Source organism: Vombatus ursinus, unplaced genomic scaffold, assembly GCF_900497805.2.
Source record: "Vombatus ursinus unplaced genomic scaffold, bare-nosed wombat genome assembly UNPS02014778.1, whole genome shotgun sequence".
NCBI classification, from domain to species: domain Eukaryota; kingdom Metazoa; phylum Chordata; class Mammalia; order Diprotodontia; family Vombatidae; genus Vombatus; species Vombatus ursinus.
The window spans coordinates 37284005-37303549 of NW_020954556.1; the positions used below are offsets into that span (position 1 = coordinate 37284005).

At 39.1% G+C, this 19545-nt stretch overlaps 1 protein-coding gene across 2 annotated transcripts in view; it reads right to left on the reverse strand.

Moving 5' to 3' along the window:
• The window catches only part of EML6 (EMAP like 6), a 297843-nt gene that overhangs the window by 116763 nt on the left and 161535 nt on the right, over nt 1-19545 (reverse strand). For both annotated transcript variants that reach the window (XM_027864986.1, XM_027864987.1), the window contains exon 6: nt 17368-17503. In XM_027864986.1, coding sequence (XP_027720787.1) covers nt 17368-17503 — 136 coding nt within the window. The remainder of the gene's footprint in view (nt 1-17367; nt 17504-19545) is intronic.

The window sequence follows — 19545 nt, forward strand, 5'->3', positions numbered from 1 at the left end:
AAAGGATAGTACATTGCCCTGTACAAAGTACATAAGATTTAGGGCTGTCTGCAGGACTTGGTGTCAAGGTAGGCTTAGCTATGTCCAATGCAGTGTTCTAGGATCAAATGAGATAATATTTGTAAAGCACTTAGCACAGTACCTGGCTCATAAAAGGTGCTTAATAAATGCTTGTTCCCTTCTCTTCCTCCCAGAGATGTAATCTAATGCCATTTTATTGACAGAAATGCTTATATTATGTAGAGGCACTATCAGGAATTATATTCTCAATTTATGAAGTAATTTTGATGGATTGCTTATCTATTTCTTTGTAAAATTTTGTTACAATGTCAGTGTAATACACTGTCCTTCAGAATTTTCAGAGTAAAGAATATGCATCTCAACAAACCAACTGAGATTACTGATTAATGCATAATTATATTCCATCATCAATATCATTGTCTAGTCAAGAAACAAAAATCAACATAATTGAGTATGTAGGATCTGCAGGCACCATGAAAAGTTCTGGGAAGACCAACATATATAAGACATAGTCCTTTCAGTCTAGGTCACAGGCTCATAAGATTACAGTTCTAGAGTTAGAAGGTTATCTAGTCTAATCCCCTCATTTTAGATTTTATTTTTATATGTACTCAAAACTTTCTCAACTCCCTTAGCCTCCTCTCCCCCCAACTGGAGGGCTGAATGGTGGAGCACTAAACATCCTCCAAAGCTTTCCTTCATTGAGGGGTAGGATCTGAACTTTCCAGCTAACTCTACTTCTCTTCAGCATCTCTGATTGGTTGGACTCCAGGGAGAATCATGTCCCTAGGCCAGGTACCTTCTGGTTCCCCCACTCCCCTCCCCACACACCCTGCTTTCTAGTGTCCTTTTATGCATTATCTTCCCTTTGAGGGCAGGAGCCATGTTTCTTTTTCTTATTTGTATCCTCAGTGCTCAGCACAGTGCCTGTCACACAATAAATGTTAATTGAATTGAATTGTATATGAGGTTTGTGAGGACTAGGAAGGTTAAATGATTTTCCCAAGGTCACAGAGAGCCCCAGGATTCAAATACAGATTTTTTTCAATCAAAAGCCGGTGCCTTTTCCACTGTACTAATTGAGGACAGAGTATATACATACAAAAGATATAACCATCAAAGTAGTGTATGGTAAGTCAATGCTAAACTAATGGCGTGGACTGCAGGAGTTCAGTGAAGGAAGAGTTTGCTGGGAGCAGGTAAGTTCAGGAAAGGCTTTGGAGAGAAGGGTGGACTTGAGCTAGTCTTTGAAGGAAGACTAGGACTCATATACATTGAGAAAAGAGAGGATGTTTCAGGTAGGTAGAATGTGTTGATAATGCATGTGTGTAATTTTTATATCTATGTATTAACAAAAACCATATAACATTCCCTTAGTGGTATACCCTTTATGTTAGCTCTGTATTTATATATAACTATGTACATTTTTCAAGTACTCAATATAACTCCATTTTAAATAGTCCCTTTTGGTATCAGCATTACTGATCTTCTTCTTCTTCTTCTTCTTCTTCTTCTTCTTATTCTTATTCTTCTTCTTCTTCTTCTTCTTCTCCTTCTCCTTCTCCTTCTTCTCTTTTTCCCTCTTCTTCTCCTCCTTCCAGTCAGGGCTAAGTAATTTGAACTTAGGTTCTCCTGAGTCCAGGACTGGTACTCTATCCACTGCGCCACCTAGCTGCCGCTCTCTGTATGACTTCAAACATTTTACCCTGTTATCTGGAGCAAACAGAGATTCTATACACCAAGGTATCCAGATTACATTAGGATTGGATTCTAGGTCCAGGCTACAAAATCTATTCCAGACTGCAAAAATGAACTCCTTTGGTTGTACTCAGGATCCAGAAAGAATATTCCAAAGTATCCCCTCAGGGTGGGTAAACCAATTTAGTCACACTAAGTGGATGAGCCAAATAACTGGTTTAATCATTGTGGTGGAGGGAGAGGGGGAGGTTTCCGGAGGACTGTTACATTTGCATTGGCTACTTAACTTAATCAGCAGGATATATCCTATCCTGCCTTAGTCAGAGACACTCGTCCACCCACATGCATTCATGCTGGCATACTCACAGTCATCTCCCTCTTTGCCTGGCTCTGATGTTGGTCAGTTTAAGACTTCCAGACACCAAGATAATCCACAAAATTCATCTTCTGACTTAAAATCAAGAGGTGATTATAAGTAATCCAAATTGATGTCTGTCCCGAGAAATCAGGACTCAGCCCCCAAAGAATAAAAATTCTTCTAAGACAAGGATAGTTTTGTTTTTGTCCTTGCATCTCTAGCACCTAGTATTAAATGCTGTGCTCAATTCAGGTGCTTAGTGAATGCCTGTTATCATTCGTTTCAAATTAGGACTACAGATTTTTTAATGTGCTGGCATATTTATTTATATTCTTCTAATACCTTATTATGATTTCCTCTGAAGTCTAAGCAGTAGCTTTCTAAATGCAAGAGGCAATTAGGTGGTGCAGTAGGTAAGATCATTCTGGGCTTAGAGTCAGGAAGACTTGAGTTCAAATTTGGCTTCAGACACTTAACTAGTTGGGCAACTCTGGACCTGTCACTTAGTGTCTGTGCCCCAGTTTTCTCATCTGTAAAATTGGGACAATAGTAGCACCTGCCTGCTAGGGTTGTTGTGGGGAACAAATAAGATAACAATTGTAAAGTCCTTTGCAAGCCTTAAAGCACTATATTCATGCTGGCTATTATTATTATTAGTCTGTCAACCAGCATTTATTAAGCATTCACTATGTGCCCAGAACAGTGCTAAGCACTGGGGAACACAAATATAAGTAGAAGGAAAAACAATCCTTAACCTCAAGAAATCTCAAGGAACAGAAGGAACCTCAAGGAAGCTGAAAAAAAGGAGGGAGGAAGGGTATTTGGACCAGGGATATGCCAGAGGAAGTCATGAGTGAATCCTGGTAAGGAAAGACTGGCCTGGGCCCTTTCCTTAAAGGAGGTGTTCTTTGATAAAGATATCCTAATGAAGGTTCTGTGAGTGGTGAAATTCTGAAGAGATTCTGACAACATCATCTTTACATACTTGAATCAATTTTAACTATTCTGATATTAAATAAGGAAGATATAAATCCTATTTTTCCAGAGAGGTGTGGCAAAGCTAACAGTTGCTTTGGGAAAATGACTGCCTTCTCCCCATAGCTGCTCTGATAAATTATAATACGATGAGGTCCTGTTTGGAATTCAGTTGGAAGTGTACAAATACTGAGGAAAAAAAGAAAAAGAATCAGGCTGTTTAGTTTTATAATCTAAGTATTTTCATAAAACATGAAAATATTTCATTGCCAACATGAATCCATGTGTCTTGTTCTGTGAGGGCTGAATCTTGATTTCTTGGGACATTCACCAAGGTCATTTTCATTTCTTATAATCCCTTTTTGATTCTAAGTCAGAAGATGGAATTTTGGGGATTATCTTGGTGTCTGGGCAGCACTCTGGGCTAGGGACAATTTTCATTTTAAACTTCATTTCACTAGAAACGCATCATGCTGCCTATATTTTAGCAGTGTAAACTAAAGGCATTTTAAGAACACTTCACTGAAATGATGTGGTGCCAACATATCTTGGATAATATTTCTTTGCTAACATGAACCCATGTGCCAGTTTCTTTTTCAAGAAATATGTTCTGGTCCATGCTATTTAGAGCTAGCCAGCAGATGGTGCTAAAGAGCAACCTCTTATTTTTTTTAGAAAGCTCCTAATCCTTCAAGCCTTGCCTTCCATTCAGAGCAGGGTCTGAGGCATACCATACCTTCAGCACCCTCTGCAACAGTAATAAGGGTTGGGAGTAAGAAGGCCTATTTCACAAATATTACCACATACCATCCTTCATTTCCCAGGGACAGGACTGCTTACTCCTTTTTTTATTCTGAAGCTTTTTGTGTTTTGTCAGGCTAATGAAATTAACCATTAGGTTGCTAGATCTAACAGCATTTGGCATGCATGAAGTATTATGCTATGAACTGATGGGAGTAGCTTTGAGAGATTACAGGGTTATAGACTGTCAGTTGGCAGGGGGCTCTAGCATCCATCTATCCCAACCTGGCCTCGAAAAACAATCCCTTTGACAATAACATCAACAAGGGGTCATCTAGTGTTTACTTGAAGACCTCCAATGAGGAACCCACCATATCCTGAGGAAACCCATGTCCACTTTTGGCCTAGATCTGATTGTTAGGAAGTTTTTCCTCATTTCAAGGCCCATTTAAAAAAAAGTTTTATTGATTCATTTTGGTTTTATGTTAAAAACATTTTTACAGATTCTTCCCATTTCATGAGAGGTCTCTTGTGAATAGTTAATCAAAAGTAATAAATGCTACAGTGACCTCATCTGAAAGGGTAGGCAACATATCGTTTGCTTCTGCAGTTTCTGCCTGGTGTTCCTAGTTTTGCCCTATGGTGCCAAACAGAACAAGTCTAACATCTTTTTGGGTCAATTGCCCTTCAAATTCTGGAAGAAAACAATCATATAGCCTCCCCACTCCCAACTCAGTCTCCTATTCTCCAGCCTAAGCAGCACCCATTGAGGAGGAGGAGGAGGATTCTGACAGAAGCACAGTCACTTCATCCAAGGAAATGTCCCATCTCCTTACAGCAGCAAGCACAGAGGAGGGAAAGGAAAGTTTTAAAAATGGAGTCCCCTTTTAAATGCAATTACTCCCTAAGAAAGGGCATCTAGGTGACACAGTGGAGAGAGTGCTAGGTCTAAAATCAGGAAGATTCATCTTCTCTAGATCAAATATGGCCTCAGACACTTACTAGCTGGGTGACCCTGGGTAAGTCATTTAACCCTGTTTGCCTCAGTTTCTTCATCTGTAAAATGAGCTGGAAAAGGAAATGCCAAACCACTCCAGTATCTTTGCCAAGAACACCTCCAAATGGGGACAGAGTCAGACATGACTGCAAACAACTGAACAACTGCAATGACAACAAATCCTTAATAGGGAGATGGGAGTTGGGGGTGGGATATGCCTTAAGCCATTGTTTGCCCTCTAATGCCTTAGTTATCAGTGACAGTTAAGGAATAATTAGATGACAACCATAGAGGCAGCATCCTTTAGCCTAACATAGTGGATAAAGATCAGGTTTCTGAACCTGGAAGACCTGGATTCAAATCTTGGTTCTGACACATATTAGCTATGTAGCCTTGGGCAAGTCACTCATCCTTCCAATGTTCTAGGCAACTTTCTAAGGTTATAAGTTGTACAGAAGTTGCCTACCTGAGGGGGTAGAGAAAATTCCTCCTAAAGGACACTTCACCCCTTTCCAGATCCCAATGAAATCACAGGTGTGGTCCTACTTCCTAAGCCTAAAAAAGTAATACTGGGCAGCAGCCAAGAACATAAGGGTGGTTGTGGAGGGTACCAGGGAGAAAAGAGGAAGGAAAGGGAAATGGAAGGGAGTTAGAAATCACCAAAGATAATCTGTGCCTACTTTGTAATTTCACTTTGAGTATGTCACTTAAAATCATCCCATGTGCTTACATACCCCTGCATTAATACAGTTATCTACTTTACTGATTTACTGTAGAAGCTGCCTGAAGTTCCTGGACAGAACCCAATAAATCTACCACACACCAGCCACATTTCTCTTCAGCAGACGTTACAATTGTGCATCTTTTCCTTCTAGATGGGGTAAATTAAAGATAGTGCCAGGCACGGAGAAGGTAGCAGCTCAATAAAATACTTGTTGAATTGAGCTGAACTGAATTAAGTGTGTTTGTCATCAATAGATCATTAAGTGCCAGACCAAACTGAAAGTCTTTGTAGCAATGAGAGTCTGACATTCTATAAAGCCAATATTGATCCGCTATAAGGATTTCTATCCAGTTTCTTAAGCGGTTTCATCAGCATAATGAAATCAACTTGACTTTAAATCAAGCTCAAATTTAAATGGCAAGTCAGGATCGCCACTCAGACAGCCTATCAATAATTAAGGACTTTATTGTAATAATTCTGCCATACTTAAAATGGATGAATAAACAAGATGACCAAGCCTGCTGCACTGTGGGGAGCTTAAATGAGACAATTGAGAACAGTATCAATCAATCAGTAAATCAATCTATTAGCATTTATCAAGCATCTACTAAGGGGATAAACATTGGGGATATAAAGAAAGAACTTTCGGGGGGTTTCTTGGCAAAGAGACTAGAGTGGGTTGTCATTTCCTTCTCCAGCTCATTTTACAGGTGAGGAAATGGAGGGAAATAGGGTTAAGTGACTTGCCCAGGATCACACAGTTATTAAGTATTTGGGGACAGATGTGAACTTGGGTCTTTTTGACTTCAGGTCTAGCACCCTATCCACCCTGCCACCTAGGTGCCTCATACGCCTGTTACTATCAATGGTTACTTAATAGCTACATCCAATGGCCTTTTCTCAGTCCTCATCCTTCTTGACCTCTTACTTTTGACACCCTTGACAAGCCATTCCTCCTGGGTAGTCCTTCCATAGCTTTCCTGACTCTGTTCCCTGCTGATTATTCTCTTACCTGCTTGACCCATCCTAAGTCACATTCATGGGATCATCATCTAAGTCTCAGTCCCTAACTGTGGGTGTAGCTCAGAGTTTCTTCCAGAACATTCTTCACATCTCTCTCCATCTTTTCACTATTGGTAATCTTTCCCCTTCTCTGAGTTCAATGATCTATCTCTATTCAAATAATTTCAAAATCGACATCTCTAGCTTTTCATCTCTTTCCGGAACCTCAGTTCAACTAAACATCGCCAACAAGATATGTTTCAAATTCAAATGGAGCAAAAGGGAACTTGTTATATTTCCTGCTAAACTGACCTTTTCTATCAATTTCTCTATTTCTTTTTAGGGCACTAGAATTCTTCCAAAAATCACTCAGGATTGAAAACTCAAGTTCACCTCTTCACCCTCCCTCATTCCCCATATCCAAATATTGGCCAAGTTTTGTTTCATTCTAACCCTAAAAGATCTCTTACATCTGTTCCCTTTTGTCTACTCATACAACCATGACCCTGGTTCAGACCTTCATTTCTCTCCTGATTAATTGCAGTAACTCCTTAACTCCCTTCCTGTTCTCCCACCCTTCCCCTTTTTAAATATATTTCTCCCCTCTCCAAACCATCCTCCACACCATCACCAAAATAATTTTAATGTATCAGTCTAACTGCCACTCTCCTGCTCAAGGAGCTTAAGTGGCTTCCTATAACCTCCAGGACAAAATAAAACTTTATTTTATGAAAACCAGGGGCAATCTAGTTCCATACTGCCTTTCTGGGCATTTCACATTACTCTCCTTCAAACACTCTACATTCTAGACAAATTGGCCTACTTCTTACTGGGTCCCTCCACATACTTTATGACTCAGCAAGACAGTCCACCTCTGACTCCATGCCTTTTTTCTGAATGTCTCCCATGTCTGGAATGTTCTCCCTCCTCATTTCTGCCTCCTGGCTTTCCTGGCTTCCTTCAGGACTCAGCACAAATCCCACCTTCTGCAAGAGGACTTGTCCTACCTTCCCCCACCCCTCCCATGCCTGAAATACCTCTCTTCATCTTTACCTCTTAGAAACTCCAGCAGCCTTCTAGGCTTAGATCAAGTACCCTCTCCTACACAGGCTTTTCCTAACTCCCCCTATTCCCCCCTCATTTGTTAGTGCCTTCTCATTCCTGAAATTATGTATATATCTCCACATCATTCCCCTACTCAAAAGTCATCCATTGTCTATTGACTCTAAAATATGAAATCTCAGCTTGGCATTTAAGGCAAGCCAAAATCTGTCTCCCACCTATCTTTCTGGTATTATTTCATTTAATTCCCTTTCACATGCTCTCTGTGTTCTTACAGTTCTGTGTTTGTACAGTTCTTACAGATTGTTCTTAACAGCTATTTCCCACACATGACATCCCGTCTCCCACTTCCATGCCTGAGGTACAGATATACCCCCATGTCTCTGTACTCCCTCCTCACTTCCACCTTACAAAATCCCTAGCTTGTTTCAAGCCACAGGTCAGCTGCCAGTTCAGCATGAGACCTGTCCTGAGCCCCCAAGTGACCTTTCCCTTTGGGTATTACTTTGCATTATGTGCATATGCTTTGCATTTAGTTATCTGCATGTTTCATGTCCCCATATTAGAATGTAAGTTCCTTGAGGTCAAGGACAATTTTGCTTTTTGACTTTGTATCCCCAGAAATTAGCATAGTGCTTTTGCTCATAGTAGGTGCTTAATAAATGGCGAATGAATTAAATTGAGTGGAAAAATATGGTGATTGCCATCAGGATCATCTTTAGAAAAGAACAGCAGTATTCAGAATCAAGCCAGTGTGATCAAGAAGGTACAGTTTATTTACCCAAGCCTGTCACAGAGCATTTAGAAATGAATTATTCCAAAGAATGAGCGAGTCAGTCAGCTTTTTACTCGTCTGACACCACTTCCCACTTTGTTTATCTCTGAAATACAACACCACACCACACGTGTTTCTTCACTGAACACCTCACATCTCTGCATTTTGCTTGCAGGCAGCTCCTTACCGTCTGGGAGCAGAATAGCTTGCTGGGTGCATCAGCTCTGGCATTCGATGCTTCAAGACTACTGAGGTCAGGATTGTAGATTCATTCATCTACAGTATGAAACACTTGCACAGGAAAGCACAACATAAGAGGAAATGGCAAGCAAGACATGGAAAGAAACTTTTAAAGAGGAAATAGGATGGGGGAGGAATAGCCATATAGTGAGAGAGGCACTACAAGGGAAAGGAAGAATAATAGGATGTATCTCTTTTATCTTCCTTTTATATGAGGTCTCTCTGAGCTGGGATTATATATTTTTTTAATATCTGTACAATACCCAGAAGATTGTAAGGAAAGAAAAGAGCTAAAGTAAAAAAGCAAAATGAATAATGCCTTGAGAAAGACAAATAAAGAACACAAGAGATTCATCAGTAAGCATTCACTAAGCACCTACTATGTGCCAGAAGATACAAAGACAAAATGAAATCGCCCTGACTCTCAAGGAACTTGCATTCTGTTGAGAGAAAAAAATATGTAGAAATAGAAGCATATGCTAATATATATTATACATATGTATATATATGTATGTATGTATATAAAACATAAACACAAGGATTTTTTTTTTAGTAGGGGGAAGGCACTTGTAGCTAGGGAAATGAAAGTCTTCATATAGGAGGTGGCATCTGAGCTGAATTTTGAGGGATGTAGAGATTCTTAAAGGTAAGAACAAGGAGGGACTGTATTCCACTCAAAGGCATGGAGACAGGAGCTGGAATGAATGTCGTGTGAAGAAGGCCAGCTGGGCTGGACCACAAAGTAAGGAAATTAGGGCATTGAAAAGCAGGAAAGGTAAGCTGTAGCCAGGTTGTCAAGGACTTTAAACGTCAAAGAGAGGAGATTGTATTTGGTCCTAGAGGCAGGAGAACCACTGGACTTCACTGACTAGGAGAATGACATGGTGAGAGCAGTGCCTTAAGAATATTACTTTGATAGTTGTGTGAAGGAGGAACTGGAGGAGAGAAAGAAAAGTAAGAGGAAAACCAAGAAAGAAGCAGTGTGGTGAAAATCAGAGAGGAGAGACTATCTAGGAAGAAAGTATGATCAACAGTGTCAAATGCTTCATAGAGAAGAAAGATGAAGATTGAGAAGGGGTCATTGAATTCGACAATTAAGCCATCTTTGGTATCTTTGGAGAGATGGGTTTTGCTTGAGTGATTAGGTCACAAGACCTAATTACATAGCATTAAGAAGTGATTCTCAAGGGGAAAGGAAATGAAGCCAAAAGAGTAAAGACTCTGTATTCGAGGATTTAGGCTGTGAAAAAGAGGAGAGATGTTGGTATGTCTCTATATGAAAGGAAGGAAAGAAGGAAAGAAAGAAAGAAGGAATGAAGGAAGGAAAGAAGGAAGGAAAGAAAGAAGGATAGAAGGAGGGATGAGAAGAAGGGAAGATAGGGAGGGAGGGAGACAGGGAGAGAGGAAAGAAGGCAAGGAGGGGAGAAAAGGAGAGAAAGGAAGGAAGGAGGGAGGAAGAAAATGAAAAGGAAGGAGTGAAGGAAACAAAGAATAAATGTATATATATGTTTCTGGAAGGCAGTGTTTAGCAACAGAATCTGAGGAATATTGTTACTCCATTGTTACCTAGATTATCAGATTAAGATCCAGGAGATGTGGTTTCAAAGCCCAGTCTTGCCACTAGCATAATGACTTTGGACAAACATAAAAACCTGACTCCATTTCCTCACCACTCACTCCTTCATCAATCCCTAGCAAATGGCTTCTATGCTCACCATTTTATTAAACATGATTTCTGAAAGGTCATCAAATATTTCCTAATAGCCAGATATAATGGTCTTTTGTTCAGTCCTGATCCTCCTTCACTCATCAGTAGCACTTGATACTATGGGCCACTTACTCCTTCTGGATGCTGTCTTTCCTCTTGGCTTCAGAGATATCTCACTTTTCTGATTTGTCCTTCACTAGTTTGTCACCCTCTTCCTGACCACTTAATCTTCCCTGAGTTCTGCCCTCAGACTTTCTCTTTTCTCTCTCCATTCTCTCTTTTGCCAATCTCATTCATTTACATGGCTTAAACTCCCCCCAACTTTGATCACTCCCAAATCTCTCTCCCCTAGTCTGGGTCTCTCCTTTGAGCTCCAGACCCACATTTCCAATTGCCTACATCTCCATTTACATGTTCCAAGAGCACCTTAAAATTGAGCTTATTATCTTTCCCCCTAAATCTGTTCCTTCTTCTGATATCGCTAGTTCTATTGTTGCCATCATTTATCCAGGGTCACGTATTTGAAACTTTGGTGTTTTTTACTCTTCTCTTCTTTGTAACTGGTTCCCAAGGTCTATTGATTCTTTGTCTACATGAACTCACACATCTATTCCTTACTTTCTATGCCATTGACACCACCATAATACAAGCTTTCATTACCTCTCACTTGGCCCATTGCTAAAGCTTCCTGGCCTGTCTTTCTGTTGCTACTTTCTTCTTCCTTTACTCCTTTCTTCATGGCACTGCTAGACATTCTCCTGATGCATAGCTCTGGTCTGGTCACTCCTCTGCTTGAGACCTTTCAAAGACTGTCTGTTGCTTACTATTCTACTTCAGGCTTCAATAGGAGAAAGGATAAAAGAAAGACTTGAATCAAAGAAGCAAGAAAAGAAGCAAGAGAAATAGCTAGTATTTATATAGCCCTTTAAAATTTGTAAAGCAATTTTTATGTATTTTCTCATTTTATCTTCATTGCAAGGCCTAAAGGCAGCTATGTGGTATAGTGGATAGAGTGCCAGGCCTGGAGTCAGGAAGCTCAAATTTGGTCTCAGACACTAACTAACGGTATGATCCTTGGCAAGTCACTTAACTTCTATCTGCCTCAATTTCTTCAACTGTAAATTGGGGATAATAATAGCACCTACTTCCCAGAATCGTTGTGAGGATCAAATGAGATAATATTTGTAAAGTGCTTAGCACAGTGTCTGACACACAGTAGGTACTTAATAAATGCTTGTTCCCTTCATCCAACAATTCTGTGAGGTAGGTCCTATTATGATCCCCAATTTACAGATGGAGGCTGAAAGTTTAAGTGACTTGCCCAGGATCACATAGCTAGTAAGTGTCTAAGCCAGGATCTGGAACTCAGCATTCTCCTGACTTCCAGTCCTAGCACTTGATATATCTACTATATATCCATCCACTATACATCCACTCTATACTACCTACTTACCCAATTGTGAATTGAAACTTAGAGGGCTCTGGACTTCTGAAGAAGGCCACAATTTGAGAAGGGTGAATTTTGTAGACCTGAAGGAGAAATTTAAGGATATTGAGCTAGAGAAGTAGTAGATCTAAGGAAAAATACTGGAATCAAAGCAGAAAGATTCAAGGACAAGAGAGTATTCAAGCTGAAAGAATTGAAAAGAAAGAGCAGAAGGAAGAGAAGGACTCAGAGGAAAAGAAAGAGAAAGAGGGATCAAGGAAAAGAACATCATTGTTAAGACAAGTAAAATAGGAAGATGTTCATAAGCAAGACAAGAGAAGGGAAACTAGATATGGTTGTCAAAGACCTAATAAGGCGAGAAGATTCTAATAATGAGTTACTCTGCTCAGGAGCTGGAGAACCCCAATGCAATACATCAGTATTTGTGGTTGCCTGGGGAGTTCTAGAAAAAAAGGTATTTTAGAAAATCTGAAAAGCCAGGAGAAGTTTGCAGTGGCATGCATAGGGTGTATGATATTTTAATTTCTGCCATAGCCAAATTACTAGTGCATATGCTCAATGTACTAGTTGTTCTTCCTTCTAAAAGAGAAGGCTAAGGGGCCTCAGAAATAATTTCACGCCCTCAAAATTATCATGAAAAAAGAAATAGTCCATTAAAAATGGAAGGGGTTCAATACAAAAAGAAAAATGATCTGGAAAAAATGGAAGGAAATTCTGACACATGTCAAGAGGATGGATGTGGGAAGAATGCTACATAGAGGAGAAAGAAGAGAAGAACCATTGTATTCTTGGAGCTTAGCAACAGCTATTAGGCTCTTCCTGAAAAGGGAAACCTATTCCTTCTGAGGAAGAAGTAGTTACTTCTCCTCCAAGGAGTATGATGAGGGTGTGCAATTGAATAATTATCAGAAGAAGAAGAGAAAATTAGTGATGAAAAGTTGGAGACTCTCTGCTGAGGGTTACTGAGGCAACAATTTGCAGATCTGATGACAATAGAATGGAATGCCATCTTCCCAGATCACATATTCAAGACTTGGCAGAGAACCTCCCAAAGTTTATCAGAACAGATGGCTACTACCTACTTTTGGTGATTCACCTGAGCACAAATGATTTGGCCAGATGGGAAATGTAGAGAGCACTGCTAAAGATTAAAATGTGTTAGGCAACAAATAGAATACTTGAGAGGCACAGATGGTATTTTCATCACTGATGCCCATCAAAGGTAAGGGATTGAAATGAGAAAGGTTTGTGGGGTGAACCTCAGGTTAAGAAGATAGTAACTGAGAACACAATTTAGATTTCTAGACCAAAGCTTAAAAGATAAAAAGGAAGGGCTCCTAGCTAGGAAGAGAATATATCTAACAAGGGCTAGTAAGAAGATATTTAGCTAGAGTCTTGCAAATCTAATCAAAAGGGCTTTAAATAGAAGGTGGTAGAGGGAAAGGAGAGAAAGAAACAAATTGCCTATATATGCCCACATGCTAGATACTATAAAGATTAGCTAATCAAGGTAGGAAGAATGGCAGGAAAGATATCTAGAAATTCATATGGAATAAAATCCAAGAAAGGAGTCAGCAATAAAACCTATAACCTAAGACATCTATACACAAATGAAAAAAGAATGGGTGGCAAACAAGAAAGATAGAGATTCCAATTCAAAGAGGCAACTTTGACCATTATATCAGTATCACTGAGACTTGGTGGCATGAGACCCATAATTGGAACATGACTCTGGAAGAATATATCTTATTCAAAAGAAACAGGATTAGTAAATATAAGTGATGGGGGAGAAAAAGAGTAGTTGAGCAACATTAGAGATTTATGTGAAGAAATCCAGGGATCAGAACATGGAAACATAGTAGAAAATACTTTTGCAAAAATGAACAAAGAAAGAAAGAAACATAATAGTACTATCACACTACACGATAGTCCACCTAGACAGAAAGAGGAAATAGATGAAACCTCTGGTAAATGTATCACAAGTCTGGCTCAGAGATGTGGCATATTAGTGCTGTAGACATCCTGGTGATCGTGGACATGACTTAATAACTTGCAATTTTTAGGTTCCCTTTTCCCCCCAAAGTAAACCCATGATATCCTTGGAAATAAAGTCCATAATTCTCAGTGCATGATAGCTGCTTGACAAATTTTTGCCAATGATGTAAATGATGGAAATGATGTCTAAAGCCTGCTTTTTTAGACTAGTGTCCAACTCTTAGGAAATCTCATTGAATATTTTGGCTCAACACAATTGCTGATCTACCTTGTTATGTTGTGGGCAAACAAAATAAAAAAGACCAGAAGAAAAAATGCTTTGGGCTGAATAACACAGCATTATATTCACTTAATATCTGCACTCACCCCTATTTTCTTAGAAGCATAGAATCTTAAGAGTCAGAACAGGTCTCAGAGGTGATGTTGTCCAATCCATACCTGAATAAGGATCTCCTATACCATACACCCCGAAAATGGTCTTGCAACCTTGTTTGAAGGCCCACTTGAAGAGCTAACACACCACCCCTTCAGGAAGCCCATTCCATTTTGGATAACTGTCATTGTTAAGAAGTTTTTTTTTCATTAATCTCTTTGTAACTTTCTCCCAATGCTAGTTTTGCCTCTGGGATCAAGATGCCATCATGAGAGTAAAACTGCTACTTCCCCTCCATTTTCCATAGTCTCTGACTCCTACTGTCTCTCTTATCTTTCTACTCTTTTCCCTAAAACTTTCTCTACCACCTGATTACTTCTGTTATCAAATTGCAATGGCCTCTGCCTGCTGATGAGTATGCCATTTGCTTGTTCATCCAGCACTACCATTACTGCCCATCTCCCATTTTCTGCCACTTTCTCCAACTTCCAATGCAAAATTACTTTCACAGTGTTGTACCTTCTATTTGGGAGCCAAAAACTGGGTGTAAAAAACATGAGTATAATTTCTAGCTTTACTTCTTAAACTTTCTGGAAGAGAGAAAGAACTTTTTATCCTATTGAACATGAGGTCTACATGACTTTTATCAAAAAGCTCCAATTCACCAATGCTGGTGATCAGCAATCTCTCTTAACTTCTTCTTTGAAAGCTACATAATTCAATGCATGTAGAAAACTTTTGGAGCCATATTAAAGGAGCTGGGACTAGCCCACTTTGAATTATTTCTTTCTAATTTGTTTAGAGGAGGTACTGAAACTATCTGAGCACATTAGAAATTAATTAGGTAGTAGGAAAAAATGAATCACTAGGGTGCATTTCCTTGAAATGGACTCATGAGTCATAATTGTACTATTGCGAAAATATGAAAGAAATGAATTGTATCAAGAAATTCTTTAAAGCACAAAAGCAGAAGAAAACTGGATTTGAAATCAGTGGACCCAGTTCTAAATCTTGGCTCTCCCACTGACTACCTGGGAGATCTTGGCAAATTGCTTTACTTTTCTAAACCTCATTTGCCATATATGTAAAATGAAAACTTGGGACTAGATCAAGAGTTTCCCAAATCTCGAATGGAAAGAGCCCTTTTCAGATACCCGTCCATAATAGTTGTTCTACTGTTTAAGAAAATAGATAATGACAAAAAGCTACCCTGAGTCAAGTAATATTTTAAATTTATTTAAAGCTCATTAATCACAAGAGCATTAACATGTATTTGAAAACTAGTAACACATATATGAATGAGACATATTATTCTGTCTACATCATAGACTGAATATATATTTGCATATTGATTACACTGAAAATGTTTTCCTGTTAGGCACAAATAAAGCATCAGTATTATAAAGCTGTACACACAAGACCAATTCATCACACTGAATATCTTGTTGGAACTAGACCAATTTCAAAATGGCAATGCTCCATGAATTAATGAAATGAAGAACTCTTGCAATAGTGCTTTGGACCCAAGGGGTCTGTGGCCCACAGGCTGAGAAATATTGGACTACATGCTAGCTAAGGCCCTTTTTGGCTCTCAAATACTACCCTGCTAGTATCCACACGTGCAATGTCAGTTCTCATTCAACCATGAAGAGATGTTTTGTTTGATTTGCTTAAATTTTCTGGAGCAGAGCATTATCTTTTCTAATGTATATTTGATGTAAGGTAGCTTGAGAAAAGGAGTGTTTGGGGGTCACAATGGAAAAGGAAAGAATAAAAGATGGGAGGAGGGTTGGAGCTGAGCTAGATAGAGAGAGAGTGAGGGAAGTGGAAGAAAAAGAAAAGAGTTCTCCCTAGGTGGAAGGTGGTTCTGAATCATGAGAAATAGAGGGGCAGGAGGTAGGAATTGGCCAACCACAGAGCATGGACAGTACCAAGTACAGAGAACTGAGTTAACTCCAAGGTTCTAATTAGAATGATTTGGAAGTAGCTCTGCATATCCTCACTCAGAGTTGGGGCCCTCTCATATGATGACAGTGAGAGAAAGGTGGATTCTTTATTTGAGAAGAAGCCTATCAATTGTTACCATAATCATTTAAAATGTTTACTCAGCAAGTGTTACTCTGTGTAAACCTCTGTGCTAGGTCTTAGGGAGAGTATGGCAACATGCTCCCAAGGGAAGTATACGACAGCCATAGGACCACAACAGTTAGGGCCTTCCAGGGGGATTGGTCAGCTGGTCAGTGCTGAGGGCCTGAGGAGAGGGTCAGCAAGGCCCTGGTCTTCAATCCCTACTCCCAGTTCAGGTTCTGCTTTTCAGTTACTTTTTTTCCCTTTCTATCTCAAATTCGACAAACTTGAACATATTTACTTTTGCTTTGATATTAGAGTGAAACCTGGGACTAAGAGAACCCCTGAATCTAGCCTCATTACACCAGTGAGTTACGCCATTTTCTCCAAGAACTGTAAACCAGAATCAGCAGTCTAAAGGCATCACTCCCTCTTCCCTCTCCTCCTTGTTGTAGGGATACCACTTGGACCACTTGCGTTCCTCCTCATCTCCCCATTTTCCCGTCACCAGGTACTGATTGTTTTCTATAGAGAAGGGAATGTAGGAAGAGAAGGGAGACAAACACTTAGACCACGTGGGATTGTACTGTGATACTTCTCTCCGTATAGTCCCTGCCAGGACTACACTGGACTAAGGTTTAACTCACTACTAGATAATCATTATGGTCAGTAGCAGGCTGCTCTCTGGGATAGACTCTGAAGAGTCTGGCTTAGAGAGCCTGGCCCCACTGGTTTTGTGAAGAAGTCTTCAGAGTGAGACTGCCCCTGTTCAGGGAGGGGCTGGTATTAAGATTTGGTTTTGTCTTTCCCAGGATCTCAGGGTAGGGGTGTCACATGTGAACACAACCAAAACAGCCCTATTCTCTGGTCTTGGATGAGATCTGCGATTCTGAGAGTATTTTTAATACGACAAAACAAGTCACAGAGCATGTCAATGAATCACTCAACCCCTGAGTCATTTCTTAGCAGTGAATCTAGCCTATATGAACTAAAATCTTTAAAAAATTGGAAAAGTGTCAACTGCTTTGTGCTACAGATTATTAAGGATATCGTACCATTAAACAGAATATAAATCACTTCAGCTAAAAAGTAAGTTATCTGTCATACTTATTAATAGGCTATATAATATTTAACTTTATGTTAGCACCTTATAATTTGTTGGCAAGTAATATTTTATGTATTACCTTTGTATCCTTGCTCAGTTTCCCTGAGATCAATTTTGGTTATTGGTTTGAAGTCAATATCCCATAATCGTATGCACCCGTCTCGACCACCAGTGGCAAAGCCCTCATCACAGGCATACATGCTAAAGATTCCAGCCTGTTAATCCAATAATGTGATTGTCAGTAATTTAATCATTCTGAAAATGGGCTCCACATATCTTTTTTTCATTAGACAAAGGAAACATTCATTCTAGTCAACTGTTAGTAGGTCTAGATATCGTGTATTCTTAGACAATTTTGTTTGGGAAGGAAATATTCCCCAACTAAAAAAATAATTTCAGCAAACAAATTCGAGAATCTACTTTATTTAAAGCAATCATTTCCAATTTTAATATTTGAAAGCATATTATGACCAACATTCTGCAGTACTATCACAACTAAAGCAAATTTGGAAATAGTAAATATTCTATGGTTATGAATTATTTTAATAAAGAACATTAAATCAATAATGGGACACAAATAAATTGCTGCCAAAAATAAGCAAAACCAAATAAGTAAGCAATACAAAACTTTTTTATCAATACAGAAATGCCTGAGATGTGATTAAACAAGTTCAGTCAGATATCACTTGGAATCTAATTGGAACTAAAAAAAATAGATTGCATTTTCTTGGGCATGATCAAAACTACATCTGTAACAGTTTGTGCTAGTTTTTTTTTTTCACTCTTGAAGCAGCGTCACAATATACAGATCACCATGTTTTTCACATTATGTTTTCTTCAGCATGTTTATGAGTTCCACCAAAGTAAGGTGGCATCATATGATGCTACATATGGTTCATTCTACTCACTGATTTTTGTGAATTTGAAAGGAAAATGTCTGGCCCCAGTGTGGGGAACCTACAGCCTCAAGGACACACGTGGCCCTCTAGGCCCTCAAGTGTGGCCCTTTGACTGAATCCAAACTTCACAGAAAAAATCCCCTTAATAAAAGGATTCGTTCTGTAAAACTTGGACTTAGTCAAAAGCCTGCACCCAAGGACATACAGAAGGCCACATGTGGCCTCAAGGGCCAAGGTTCCCCACCCCTGGTCTGGCCTTTTGACCAAATGAAGACACATTCCCTAATAGTATTTACTGATGGAAGATCAGGTGGAGGACTTAGGAAATGAGGAAATTGGTCCATGATATAGAGAACAAAAGCTTAATGTCAACACAGATCAAGTTGTTTTGTGTTACCTAGAACTGGGCTTTTCAAAGAGTCCATGTAACATTCTCTTCATTTTCAAGGCCATGGGTCAGTGAAGGGCAATATGAAATCTTTCAGGGGACAATAAGATCTGATAAGTTTGGACTAAACATTTAAACAAATTTCTGCTCACTTTTTCAAAGGGTTTTCCCTTCCACATTTTTTCTCTATTTTTCTTTCCTTGATACTCATCAATTAAGCACTTTCTATTTTAGCAACTGTGATCATCATAAATTAAATAATCTACTATTCATGATTTGGAGGTTAACTGTTTTCCTATCTGACAAAAGATATCAGAGCAGTAAGGATAGTGCTATCTTCCTATTTCTAGCTTGTCAAAAGAAAGGGCTGTATTAGTTTTGTCTGCAGAGGCATTAAGAACTTATATGATACATAATGTGGTGGAAAAGGTACTCATCTAAACTTTCAGAGTATTCAAAGTAAACATCATTAAGGTCAAAACAAAATAATAAGAGCCAATATTTACATAGCATTGTAAAGTTTGCAAAGTGCTTTACAAATATTGTCTAATTTTGATCCTCACAACAATCCTGGGAGGTAGGTGCTATTCTTGTCCCCATTTAATAGATGAGGAAATTGAGGCAGTAAAAGGTCACAAAGTTACTAAGTGTCTGAGGCTGACTTGAACTCAGGTCTTCCTGACTCCAAGTCCAGTGCTCTATCCACTTCATCATGTAGCTGCCTAAAAAGTTACGAATCTTATTTCACAGTAAGATTAATTGCTGAAAAGAAATGTAACTAATAAAAGAATTATAAATAACAGAAGCCTAGTATTTTGCAAAAGATATTACTGATTAATAAAACTGGTTATAAGATCAATAGCCCCAGAGAATGTCATTTAAGTTGTTGTGACCTTGAAATGCATTTTCTCCTCAGTAACTTGGGAAATAGTCATGAGACATAACAGGTGTTCAATTTGAAACCTAATCC